General features: G+C 36.7%; 1 protein-coding gene across 1 annotated transcript; it reads right to left on the bottom strand.

Moving 5' to 3' along the window:
• LOC18773615 (phytosulfokines 3) lies at positions 8,892 to 9,974 on the bottom strand. The gene is made up of 2 exons (XM_007207789.2): positions 9,547 to 9,974; positions 8,892 to 9,440 (listed from the first exon to the last, which is right to left on the bottom strand). The coding sequence occupies exons 1-2, from the start codon at positions 9,661 to 9,663 to the stop codon at positions 9,312 to 9,314; spliced, it is 246 nt and encodes an 81-aa protein (XP_007207851.1). The 5' UTR covers positions 9,664 to 9,974; the 3' UTR covers positions 8,892 to 9,311.

Below are 14,832 nucleotides of genomic sequence, written 5' to 3'. Positions count from 1 at the left end.
AATGTTTGAATTAACTAAGGGTATTTTCTAGTATTTTGAATGTTTCACCATTCTCTGCCTTTTGCTTCATATATATAGATATAGATATATCCAAAAATGACGATTTAAAAATAATCTATATATATAAAGCAAAAGGCAGAGAATGGTGAAACATTCAAAATACCAGAAAATGCCCTTGATTAATACAAACATTAAGAATTGAAATTATTAATTAAATGAGGATAATATGGTAAATTCACAATTTTTCGTATTAAAAAAATTAAAATTAAAAGAAAATTCAGATAATGGGTCCTATTTTTATGGAACACAAATATCCATTATCTTTTTTAATTCTAAAATAAATTTAAATTTTTTTTAAAAAAAACCTCTCGCATGCGCGGAAGCGCGTGCAGAGAGGCTAGTAATAATAAAGAAAGGCAATATATTGCATTTATAATTTAGACTTAAAAATGCCTCCAACATGGCCTAACCCAGTGGAAAAGGGCATTGACTTGCAGACATGAAGTCTCAGGATTTGAACCCCCATGACATCTTAGTTGTGTGTGTGTGTGAGAAACCCATTTCCCCTAAAGTTTAGACTCTTATGCTATAAATAAAAAAAGCCGCTAGCCAATATAAATACAAACAACCACATGGGGGTTAATAAAAACTCGGAAGTAGAATAACCACAAAAGGTTAATTCAAATACAGAGGATGGATTCAACTGGCAACAACAAGTGCACAAGATGTACCTCTACTCATAGCCACACAAGGTTAAAGAAATTCCGACATAAAAGCCACAAACGCGGAAAAATCAGACAAAGACCTCAATGCACAAAACTACAACTGCAACTACAACCTTTAAGATTACTATAAAGCACTATAAGATTACCATAATCACTTCTCACATCGTTTGACAAAAAATTGTAGAAGTGTTCCTTAGTTATGAAAACACTTGCAAGTGCTTGAACATGCTTCTAATAAAAACGCTTCCAATTAAATTGTATTTTTTTTTTTTTTTATATACAAACGATATTGGGGGAAAGTGATTTTCTCACACACACTGTCAAGGTGCATGTGAGAAAACCCCCATTGGTGTCAATCTGTTTAGAAGGAAAATCTCGGCTTCTCCCATATGTTAGGTGTTGGGTGATCAACCTGAGACTCTGGAACATTTTCCCTTGCTTTGCCGTAGGACTCGAGGTGTGTGGTTTGGTGGTCCCCTTAATTATTTCCCGGACTTACATCCTATTACCACCCTTGATAACTGGCTCATGAAGTTCCTGAGTGGTGAATTCTAGGACACTTCCCATAAGGGTTGGTACTCATATTTGCTTCCACTGTTGGGAAATTTGGAAGTTTCGCTGCAAGGTAGTTCATAGGGACATTGTCCCTACTCCGGTTCGTGTTATTAGAAGTGCATCAAGTCTTGCTGAGGGATTTGTTAGTGCTTCCTCCCTTGTATCAACATCGACGGTGCATCTGCCTCTGCCCCCTCTTTCCGCTGGTATGGGTGCTATTATTCATGACCATATGGGTGGTTTCATTGTTGCTGACACTCAAGATTGTGTGTTATCTTTAGCTGTAGAAGTGGAAGCATCCACAGCTATTTTGGGTATTTCCCTTGCTCCATCTCTCAACCTTCCCAATGTGGTCTTTGAGACTGATTGTCATGATCTTTTTTTAGCCTTAATGGCAGTTATGAGAGGTGTAATTGGAAGTTATATCTTTTTTTGGATGACTACTCGGCTTTCTTTTCAATCAATTCTTGTGGAACTAGATTCATTGTGAAGCAAATTGTGTTGTTGATGCCGCCACAAAGCTTGCTAAACAGAGGTTGTGCTTTGCAATTGGTTCAACAGTCCCCCACCCTCTCTGTAAGGGAGATGTTAAATATTAAACATTTGAATTTGATGCTTGAGTGGCAATTTGATATATAATATAGTTATATAGTTTTACATTCCACCTCACATGTTAAATTAAAATACTTTATTACTTTCTAGGCATATTATTTGAAAAGAAATAATGAAATAGCATCATAAAGTCAAACAACCAAAAATAACTACATATTATTGGAGTGAGTCTCAACTATAGTCTACATGCTAAAAATGTCACGTTGGATTTAACATCTTCTTTGAAGATGCTCTAAGAAATAACCTTAAGAGGTCATAGCCAACTTTCTAGATTACGTGATATTTAATTAAGGACCGTGATTAGAGTTCTATTTTTTTAATTCCTTCCTAAAATCTCAGCCCATGACGTACCTAGGAAATTTTTTAAAGGTGGGCTGATATCTCTGGTTCTCTCGCACTTTTAGGCTTAGCCTTTTTTTAATGTCTGTTTGGCTTATTTGCCTGGTTGGAAGCAATTATTATTTTTTATTTTTTATTTTTGATAAAGGAAAGCAATTATTTTGTTTTGTGTTTTTCGCTGGGTTGTTTGGGCTTAATGGACTGCCCTTTATTAACTTGGATATTGTTGTAAATATATATATGGTGGAGCCCACTTCTTACCTATAAATAAGCCCCCTCCCCTTCTCTTTGTAAGAACAGAGATGAGATTGTAAACACACAGAAATGAATGAGAATACATTCCCTTCTCTCTCTCTCTCAATTCTCTCCAAATTCTCCAGATTTATAACACGTTATCAGCACGAATTCGCTAAAACAATACCAGCTGAATTCTCTGATGAAACCCAGATCGCTTCAACGCTCTCTCTCTCTCTCTGTCAGCCACAACTACAGAACCAAAAACATCTCTCCACTTCATAACACAAAATCCCTCTGACTTTGGGGATATTCCATTCTCAAACTCAAACTCAGAAGGCTCTCTCTCTGTCTCTCCCAAAGCTCAAAGCTCACACCTTGGCCACAAGTTTAAAGAGGCAGAGTGGGGTTGATATTCGATTGTGGCTCTCGGGCTCTTCTCACCCACCAGATGCATATCTGACGTGGAGTCCATTACCTTCTGAGCATCTTTGGGGCCCTTTACATATATATCTGTCTATCCGTACCTAAAACGGTCATATATATGGAAGGATGATAATCTGAGTGGACGGGAAGACGTGACACCATGAATGCTAAGTATTCATGTCCCTTGAGGATCTGGCAACTCAAAAGAAATTAACAGAACAAAGAGAGTCACTTACCCTCTCGACGACAAGGTCTGGGCACGCCTCGTCGGCGGCTACAGCTCCGAGCTCAGCATCTACGACGTCAGCAGCGGAAGCGAGCATTCTGGCGATGGCGACTCGCACTGCCTCTCCGAGCTCGTCCACGTTTTTCCTCCAGGAAGACTCATCCGAGACTCGATTTCCGGACAACAAGACTAACTCGAACCAAGTCGACTCGGTCTCCGACGCGAAAGCGATGGAGCTCCTCCAGCAACATCACCACCGGGAGCTACGAGTTCATCGACGTGGTTTGCGCCCAATCGAGCTCCCCCATGTGGCAGAGCCGGTACTTCGTGGACCTCGACTTCGCCGCCCAGTTCGAAATCGCTAGGCCAATGAGCCAGTACTCGCGGCTGTTGCAGCTACTGCCGAGAGACTTCGTCGGCAGCTCGGAGGACCTGAAGCGAATCGTCCGAGTCATGAGCGACGCCGTCAAGAGGTCGCTGAGAAGCAGAGAGCTCTCCATGCAACCCTCGAGCTTTGGTTATCCGACGGACGAGGAAAGTTAGGCACTGCACTTGGGGAAGACGTGCTACGTGCAGTTCGAGTACTTGGTGCTACGTGAATTGAGCATCCACTTGCTCGTCGATCTCATGGGGTATGTTTATTCAAGGTATGGGCAATCATCTGGAAAGGAAGTGTAAGCAATTATTGCGCTAACCATGTGCATCCCCCCTTCATCAATGGGCTGTGTTGATTGGAACCATGTTCAATTATTAAATGTCGACAATATTATTGGCTAAAATGGAACGAGGTAATTCCATTATAAATGAGAATGAACGTGAAAGAACAAACCCACAATACGAACCCCAAAATTTGTTAATACTGAATTTATACTTGGGTGTTCGGAATAAAAGGGAATATACTTACTTTGTATGACACACTGTTTCTAGCAGAAACAAGGAATGTTGGGTTTTCTCCATATTTACAGATTCAATTGTGCCCTCCCCCTTATTACACAATTACGGAGACCAACATATTATCTTTAAGGGTTATTAAATGCACGGAGCATATCGCCAGAAGCGATTCCCTAAAGATGTATAAATAGCTGGGTTAAAGCTATATAATGTGTCATAAAGTTTAATCCCTTTTAGACAAAATCCGTTGAGAGGATTGACATTGCATAAAGCAAGTCCCTAAAGGACATGTGCTTGAAGCACAAAATTTGTACTCAATATTAATATGCATAAATTACCTCAGTGAGTACATTGATTATAATGTGATTGCAACACATTAAAGCTTCTGCAGAATTCATGAAATATTTGTCTCGATCGAGCATTATACCAACGAGATTCTTGCTTATACTAAGAGAGTCTTATCCGTTGGTCCTTAAATGTTTTTCCGGAAGTATACTAGACCAGATAGAGCTCAGCTCCACACTGTACTCTTTTTCCTTCATCCAGGTTTTTATCCCATTGGGTTTTTCCTGGTAAGGTTTTAACGAGGCACTGTCGCTCAAGGGTTTAGGGTATACTATGAAAATTTTTATGGTCGATTACTGGACAAAAGCTAGTCCTAAATTTTTCAGGGGGAGATATTCACAAAGGGGAGCGTGGTTTTAATAAAGACCTCCATACACTGTACTCTTTTTTCCTTCATCCAGGTTTTTATCCCATTGGATTTTTCCTGGTAAGGTTTTAACGAGGCAGTGTCGCTCAAGATTGACTCACAGAAGCAGTGTCAACTACGATATTCAGAAAGGTGAACAACAGTATGACTTAAAGATATTTTGCCAAGCATCAGGGGGAGCGTGCTATCAATAAAGATCTTCAAACACTGTACTCTTTTTCCTTCGTCCAGGTTTTTATCCCACTGGGTTTTTCCTGGCAAGGTTTTAACGAGGCAGTGTCGCACGCGCATCAATATACACAGAATTTTATGTTACACATGATTATGTACTCTTTTTCCCTTTGACCAGTTTTTGTCCCACTGAATTTTTACTGGCAAGGTTTTTAACGAGGCATATTCCATACTATTTGTGGTCTCCAAGGGGGAGTGTTGTAAATATATATATGGTGGAGCCCACCTCTTACCTATAAATAAGCCCCCTCCCCTTCTCTTTGTAAGAACAGAGATGAGATTGTAAACACACAGAAATGAATGAGAATACATTCTCTTCTCTCTCTCTCAATTCTCTCCAAATTCTCCAAATTTATAACAGATATCTTCTTAATAGGGATTGTTTATATTATAATTAAAACAAACAAAAAACAAAACAAGGATGTATGTGTGTGGAGTAGAGAAAATGTATGAGAGAATATCGGTGCATGGTTTGTACATATAGTGAACTTTTATTGAACCTGTTGGTAAAATAATTGGTATAAAAACCTCGTTCGGGTAAGACGCACTTTATTCAAGCTGGAGCCACTGACATGCTCAAGGAAACGACCCAAGTAAAAATTCCTTGATGTGTGTGAGGGTAAAGCAAGATGGCTAATAGGGCTGGGCTGATTTCTAAGTTACCTAAATTGGGTTGCACCTCAAAGCCTATGTTCAAAAATCAGGATTGGGCTGGAGGAGTAGATCTGCCTTGCTCTTAGCACGCCAACAATATATATTTTTTACTTGGGGAGGGACCAACAATATAGTTTTTTTCAATAGTTTCCCAATATTTGTTAAAGTGAAAAAATATTTTAAATTCACAATACCGTATGATCAGCTTTAGATGCTAGCGAGGAGGCAACATGATTTTGAATTATTTTTTGAAATATAACAAAAGGCATGAATATTAAGTTCCAATCCCCTTGCTCCTCCTCCAGGCTTCTGTCTTTATGCCAAAGAGGAAAAAAATAACCACTGTCATTATATATATATATATATATAGACATATTTGAATAGCCTTTGAAAAAACCCTAAAATGCTAAATTAATCTTAAAAAAATTTAATCAAGGTAAAATAATAATAATGCATGATTCCATAGCAGTGTTGGAATGATGTCAAGAACTGCACAGCTTGTCCTCATGCAGAAAGTTCTCTCTATATAAATTGTTGTGGAAAATGAAGCTGGAAACTTTAATTAATGGTTAGTAATTTTCCAACACAAGGTCCAAAAACAATGATGAAAGTGGGTATTTAATGTTATACTTATGGCAGCAGCAGCAGCAACAGCACCTCTACCCACAGTAAAAGGTAGAGTACATTCAGTGGGAGAGAACTCTGGTCTTCTATACCAGTTGGGCTCACGCGCATTGGCAACTTGCAATTCCATTACTCTCTTGACTTGAGAGATCAGTAGTTGACTAGAAGAAGCGTTGGTAAAAGGTTAATGAGCTTTTCACAATCTAATTTAGGCTGTACCCAACCTATATAACAACAATATTATTCAAACTGCTAGTTGGTTGTTAGCAATTTTTAATGACCGCACGACATATCTACATTTTCTAATTTTATTTTAATGTTTTATGGCTCAGTGATGTTAAAATTTTTTGTGAGAATGTTCGAGTCACGTGTATCATTAAAAGGCTCAGTGATGTTAAAATTTTTTGTGAGGATGTTCGAGTCACGTGTAAGATACAGATCTTCCATAATTTGTTGTTTGATCGCAATTATACATACTTTGCATGCTAATTTACTTCAATAGCAGCCATGCGACGCGATCGAGTTACCAATAGAGCTCTACTGATGCAATGCAAGGGCCATAGAATGTGAGCATATATGCTGAAGTGTGAATGGTCATAAGTCAAAAGTTAGACTGGCCCTGGATAAATGGTAAGTGGGAGAGCAGGACCACTACAACTCCCAAGAAGACCTTCATTCTCCTCTGGTTTTCTAGTTATATAGCTTCACTGAAAAAGGCAAACTGCAAAAGCGGAAGTGCATACCAACTATTTAGATTTTTTCGAATCTCAATCCCCCAACCATGCACGCTTCACAACTTTCTCAAGGCATCTTGCTCCACTTGTTTCTTGCTTATTTTCATGCCTAGTTGCCTAGTTGCCTACTGCCCCATCTTAAAATTGTTTAACAAAAGTTCCAACAATTATCATATATCATTTGTACACTAAGTATAAGTAGATGTTTATTTGGGGGATTTCAAGGGAGAAAAAAATCTTAATTAACATACACTTTGTTTGGATTATCTTTGTCTTGAAAATCCTTAGTTACTAGTCTAAGTTGTTTAATATTCTTTAAAGTCTAATTGTACAATTAAAAAAATATCATCCTTAAACTTATATTAGTAAACCAAAATTGTCAAGACAAGAGTAGTATCTCGTGTATGCATTTATGAGATAAGTACTTTCACCTACAAGCTTGAAACTTTTGAGTTGGATGTTTTCCTATCACTTCTTCGCGCTATACTTATTACAATTACTTAAGCTTTTGTTACTCAACCATTAACCATCTTCAGCAACTTTGTGGCTTTTTCGTTTTAGGTGAGAGCAATTACTTGTGGCTTTTATTGCTTTAATTTTCATCTTTTGAAAGGGGAAACTAAAAAGCAAGAACCACAACCGAAATTACTTTTGGTTTGGGAGAATTTATTTTTACTTTAGCAGACTATTTCTTTTTAGCTTTCGACTTTTAATACGTATCTATCATACACAAATTTATATTAAAAGTATGAGTAAGCATATTTCTAATTGCTGAATCAAAAATTTTAATTACTTAATATTTACTTAAGTTCTCTTATCAATAAAATACTATAGCTCTTTATAAAATAGTTTATGTTCACATTCAATATCTTACAGGTGGAGAGAAGGCAGATAAGCCAGCATTCAATTTACAAGTTGTTCGCACTCATTGTCACTCCATTTATGTACTTCCTAAGTAACTCTTAATTAAATTCAATAAAGAAAAAGTGGCAGTTGAAAGCAGCGGGTAACTTCTGAGAAATCAACAGATGGAAAGTCACATTTAATATCTACGGGTTTATTATTTTTTTTAGGGGAAAGCAATGTGTTTCATTCCTTTCAACTGTGAATTGATTCTAATTAGAAAAATGATACATCAATCCGTATCTAAAATTGGTCTCTTTAGTATTTTCCAAAATGTTGAGCTTAGGTAAGTTGGAACAATCTGCAATATTGTTCTGCCATGTTAAAAGTATTACATGGTGTTTTAAATTTGGTATGATCTTAAAAGAGAATAGTTTCAGCCGCCATTCCCCATGAGGGTTGGTGGCTTCCATCCTTCTCCTCCTCCCCTTCCCTCCCCTCCCCTCTCCACCTCTACTCCTCGCTCATCCCCTCTAGTCCTTCCCTCCTCTTGGCTACGTTTTGTGGTTGCTTGGATGTTTTGGTGGCTGATTGGCTATCTTGGTGATGACGTGGTGTTAAATTGGCTTCTATTTACTTGTGGTGTGTTTCTAGTTTCTATTTGTATTTGCTATTTGTGAGAGTTAAAAAGGTTTATAGTTGCAATTGCAGTTTGGTGCATTGAGGTATATGTCTAGTTTTTCTAGGCCAGTAGGTTTTTTGCTGTAATTTCTTGGGCCATGTGTGGCAATGACTCGTAGAGGTATGCATGTTGCTGGTATTTGTAAAAACCCCTTGTGGTTATTTGTATCGGTCTTTGTGATTGACGGCCTTTAAACCTGAATTATGAATGCAATCCATCGCATTTCTCTTCCAAAAAAAAATATTTGGTGTGATTTTCTTCCATTATTTTTCTTTGACACACAGACCAGAAAACTAACTGAAAAAATAACCTTAGAACGTGATGTCCAACTTTCTAGATTACAGGATTTTTTTTTTTTTGGACGAAAGAGTACAGGATATTTAGTATAAGAACAAGAGCAGGGTTTCATGAACTGTGGTATTTTGCTTTATTTATAATTAAATCAAGAATTCAACATTATGAACCAAGAAAACTGTGTATGTATGTCTCTCCCGTTTGATCATCGTTCTTTACTACCATGCAGTTCTTCTGTAGGAATGAATTATAAATGCAGTAGTAAAGAGAGATTAATAATGACAGAGTTCTTGAGCTCCACTATCTTACTCTCATATTATGCTTTCTCTTGATAAGATAAATACTTTGTCAAACTGTAAATTTGGACCATACATTGAAATTGATCAATGGTTCAAATTCACAGTCTCACATTGCTAGACAATCTGAAGAAAAAAGAGAAAAAAAAAAAAAAAAAAAACAGGGGAAACTTGATATTGCTTACAAGTTTTACATAATCACAAATAGATATTGTTAACAAAACAAACCAAGTTCAAGGATTATGCTTCTGTGTATAGATGTAATCCACATGAGCTGCCAGAGTCCTTCTCATTAAGCACTCCTCCTCCCCAGCTCCTTCACAGCTCTCATTCACCACCTCATCAAACTCTGTTTCGACACCCTACTCAACGCCAAAGAAAAAAAAAACAAACAAACCGACTATCAAACTCATAACCCTATAATGAAAATGCACAAATAAACTTTAAAAACATGAAAATTCCACAAACCTCAAATTGGGTTTTTGCAGAAGTGGCTGCAGAAAAAGCTGGTTCTGGTCTGGCTGCACAGACTAAAGTAGAGCAGAGGAGGAGGGCTAGGAAGAAGAGGGCTTTAACTCGGGCCATTTCTCCTATTTGTTTTAAATTTGTATTATACAAGGGTAAGATTGAATGAATTTATAGAAATGAGATAAGGACTAAGGAGATGACCTTTATTTATGGCCGTGTGAACTGGGAAAGGGAAGAGGCAGACTTTCTGTAGCTGAGTCTGTTGGACCAAAATGTTTGTATTTAATAGGCCATATATATATATATAGGATATGACAATTAATAAAAGGGACTTGGTTTTTTTTTTTAAATTTAAATTTTTGTACATTGTTCTACCCTATGACCAAATTAATAAATTGGCGTCGTTGATATCGCCGGGGATTTGATTTGCTTTGCATGTTGTTTGTAGACTGGCTTCAAGAAGACTTATATTTCAACAGCATGAAGAGGTTTTTTTCGGTCCACTAAAAAAACAGAGACAGAGAATCCAAAACAGATTCCTTGTTGGCTAAACAATAAACTAAATTAAAAATGAAGAAGGGGGAATTTCACCAGCTAATGATGTCAGACTCTCAGCGACGTAATTAAGTTTTGTTTTGGTATGATTTTAGCATTACAGTACTCAATTGCTAGAGGCCCTTATTGGGTGATGCGGAACATGTTTGGTTATTGGACTTCAAATGTGAACAAATCCTATTTGATATAATGAAGGAAGTTGAGAATCCATCCCGAAACGAATTGAAAATGGAGGAGTCACCAAACTTCTTTTAAGCTCATGCAACATGTAAAGTCTCTTAACATTCCGATCTAGGACTCCTCACATCTTCACACAACCATTCCACCTCCTGAGAATTTTTTTTTACAAAAAGTCACACAGACAACCAATAGTTGGCATAAATCCTCTTTTCTTTTCGGCGATCAACATTTTTTCTTATGGACCAGATATCAACATTAAGGACCAGAGAAGTTAAGATGGTACTCAGAATGTTCTTGAACCCTTTTAATTTGGTTGATTATTCAAATCCAATTGACAGCCGTGTATTCTAGAACGCCCTAGCATTCATATTCCTTCGTTTTTCAGCGTTTGCTGAACCATGTTTTGAGTCACCATGACATGGGTATGGTGTACTTTTTTTTTTCTCTCTCGTTTTTTTGTTCGTTCAGGACCAAGTATCATGACTTTTAGCATGAAAATAAAATAAAATTTGAGTGGCAAAATAACCGATCGACGTCAGAACCCTCAAATAGCTCAGATGCATTATGTGCAATGATAGATGTTGACTCAATTGTTTTGTGATATCTTCAAGGGTGGCCCTTAGCTACAAACTGCCCAAAGTCAGAAGGAAAAATAGTGAAAATATGTACGATATGATCTCATCGTAATATCCGAGCCCATTTCAAGTTCATGACCCCAATTAAGAATTCTTTGCTTGTTGAGTGGCATAAATTAAGATATTTCCATTTCCTATATGCTATATATAGGAATCAAAAGTTTTCCTTCCATCCACACTTGTAGTCTAACAACAATCAATTAAACTGTTAGCCCATGACATGATCCGATGTGTGACGTGTGCCGTACTACTTTGACAGAGGAAACAATCAAGATTAATGAAAGTATAATAAGTTTGTTTTGTTTTTAAACCGATATTCTTATTAATTAGTATGTACGTATGTATATATGTATATGTTATGACCTCGTGATTACATACCTTCTAGAAAAAGAAAATAAACTGAAATGAAACTATATATATATATATATATATATTGTGTATACGAACGTTGTTTTGGAGGCATGCAAAAATGAAATCACCTAATTCGTTGTTTTGCTATAGGTAGTCATAAAAATAAGGTCGGCATCCGATTGAGAAGACAATTCTGAAGCCGTGTGGTGTGGTTAAGCAAGAGAGCAGAAAATCTACACCTTGTGATTACTGAAATTGGACCAAATTAAGACAGTGACTATTAATAAAGCATATTAATTATTGCAGCTGGTAAGAGAGAGAATATTTGGATAATAGAGTAGGGGTTAAGGCATGCCTATATATGCTAGTGGTTTTGTGCAGCCGAAAGCCCGTGTTTGAACGAGTCAAAAGAGTTTCTAGTTGACGTTCTTTCGGTTGGTAAAGTGAGCATTTGGTTAGACAAACTCCATATACTTCGTTGGAAATATTGACTGAGAATATATAGTTTGGAAAATTTTAAAGTGCATGAATCTTGGTGAGTAGTAGAGGAATGTGAATAGATGGTATTCAATTTGAATCCAACTTTTTAATTTTAAAAATAAAATTTGAGTCTAAAATAAAGAAAATCTGTTTGGTAACTCTATTTTTAAATCAAACTCAAGAACAACTAAAAAACACCCCAATTATGAAAAACAAAAAATATCTGTTTTTTTAGTTTTTTTCTAACAAACCACAAGTTCTCAAATTTTTAAGATTTGAAAACAGTTTTGAAATTGCATACCAAACAAGTTTTTGAAACTTAAAAATAGATTTAAGAACTCCTTGTTTTTAAGAAAAATCAAAGTTTTTGAGTTTCCTATTTGAATAAGATACCAAACGCCTCCTTAATAATTTAACTATAAAAAATATCACATACTTGTATGATGTGTGAAATACATGGTTATAGTTTTGACATAAATACAACTTTTAATCTTTAAAAGAGCAATTTTGTAGTTTTAGGTCAAAGGTTTTGATTTCATGGATGGTTTTATTTAAGTCGCAAATTCGCTAAATATATTGAGTCCGAAGTATACAAAATAGTAAAAAAATTTGAACTTATTAAGGGTATTTTTACGATTTTGAATGTTTTTTCAAACTCTCATTCTCCTTTTGCATATATAGATTAATTTTTCGAGTAGACAAAACAGTACAATTTAATAGTTGATTCAGTCAATTGTTGCAATGCATATGAGGTTGATAATTAATGAAGCAACAGACTATATATAGTTCATGATGAGTGGGACCAATCAAAGATATCCTAGTTAATTTTAACGAAAAATCAATTTTAAATTACCTATAAATACACATGTGAAATCTTGCTTCTATCTTCAATTATTAGGTCGCCTTCCAATCAATCCTTATCCTAAGATGAATAGTGATCGTCTCTGGCACTGATACATATGTAATCAGTCACGACTTAACAGAAACAAAATTGTTTTCCACAACTTTGCATGATTGTATTGGCCGTGGGCTCCATGACAGAAACCATCATAAGAGCTTCCCCACCTCTGCTGAACTCGCACATATGAAACCAAAACAAGTTTTGACTACAGCATAAAAACACATGCAAAACTTGGCTCTTGGTCTGCATTACAAGCTGAGATCTTGCCATATGCAAGAGAAAATATGTGGTTTCGGGTCCTTTTCCCAGTTGCCCTTTTTTCATTGCTCGCCTGAATCGATTTTCAAGCATGCATGGTTTTATTATAATTGTCTTTCACCTTCATGGACATGCCTTTCAAGCTTGCCATTGTCGGTGGAAATTAGCAAGCCTCAATTTTGTCTCATCAGCGCATTATGATATAGAGCTGCACCTAAAGTTTTTGGACTTGACCATACATACGTTCCATCGTTTGCAACAAAAAAAGAGGTGCATAGTGAAAGTGCTGTGAGGAAGCTGTGTAGTGCAATTAGCATGTAATAATTTAGAAGGGGAAATTTGAAAATGATTGCAAAACTATTACATACATATGGAAAAGTTTTGATCGTTAATACAAAAATTAACTATACTATTCGCATATTAGATATTATAATTTGAGTAGATTCGTAATATCATACAATGTTACTGTCATGACATAAATTTTTCTTGAATAATTGGGGTGTGGATGGAAGACTGATCAATGACTGATCACCACTTATATGCAAAAGAGAGTCAAAGAGTAGAAATTGGTGCTTGTTTTTTAGTGTGAACAGAACATCAAATCAAACCAAAAAAATATATGATTCTCAACTTATGCTTACACATCTTTAATATAAAGTGCAGAGGACAATTATGGGGAAAGGGATTTATTATGACAAAAGAAAAGAGGCCCACACTCATACTGCATTAATCAATCGACCTCAAATCAAAGGGATGCGATTCATACTATAAGAATTTCATTAAGATTAATTTACCAGCACGACTTAGACTAACAACATATACAATTAAACAATGAAAACTTTTGTTTAGTGTGGTCTTGTCTATTTTCAGTTTTGGTTTGTTCTTCGTTTGAGTGGAACTGGAAAATGGATTGTCGTTTACTCATGCCCTCTATTTTCCATGCAAAACCAGAACAAGGGGTTGGACCAAAAAGAGAGTTTAGACCGACATAGAGGTGCAAACAATCTCTGTGGTGGAATTACGTCAAGGATGACTCTCAATGTAAGCAAGCAATTGGAAATGGATAAGGAACTATTGGGTTAATTATTTTCGTGTACGTTGGATTGGATGGCGTTTTAAAGAGCCAGAGAAGTGGGTATCGGGCTTCATTTTATTGTGGAGACAGAGTTGTGTGCATACAAGGCCCTGGTGGGGGCAAATATTATATATCTTAAGGAAAACGTCATTCTTGACCTATACGTTTTGAAGCTTTTCATTAGCCGACAAAAACTTGAAAGAAATCTTTTTTATGTGCACCTCTTAGTGTTGCAGGTTGAGTAAGTTAGGTGAGTTATGTTGACTTGATATTATATCACATCGAATGATTGAAGTCTTGTTTTACTAGTTTAAGGGTATGTTTGGTACGCTGGACTAGCCAGGACAGTGTTAAATAACACTTTGAAACCAGCGTTTGGTGAAAGAGGGACTAAAATAAATGGGATTGTATAGTCCGTTGGTTAAAAAAACATCGGACTCGCTCGTTTAATATTGCGAGGATGAAATGCGGTTCACAAAATAGAGAGTATGCTATTTTGAACGCACGAGTCCAACCAACGCAGCCTTCACTCTCATTCTCTTCCTCTCGAACGACTGGAAGACCTCCATGGCGGTGACTAGCTCGTCGAACTTGATGGTGGTGCGGTTTCCGTTGGCAAGAGGACTTGGAGCTGGTAGCTGGTGGACTTGACGCCAAGAGACCAGAGCAAGTCAGCGAGCTCGAGCTGGGTGAGGCTGCCATCAGAGTCCATGTCGAATCGCATGAAGATGTTTTTCAGCTGCTTCTGCTGATTGGAGCCGTGCAGCCATCGTTCTGGTAATGGCCAAAGAAGAAGAAAGGGATTAGAACGGCCAAAGAAGAAGAAATGGATGAGATAAGATCCCAATTGT

This window comes from Prunus persica, chromosome G6 (genome assembly GCF_000346465.2).
Source record: "Prunus persica cultivar Lovell chromosome G6, Prunus_persica_NCBIv2, whole genome shotgun sequence".
Classification (NCBI taxonomy): Eukaryota; Viridiplantae; Streptophyta; class Magnoliopsida; order Rosales; family Rosaceae; genus Prunus; species Prunus persica.
Note: the sequence above shows the minus strand (reverse complement) of the source record. Positions and strands in the feature narration are given on the sequence as shown.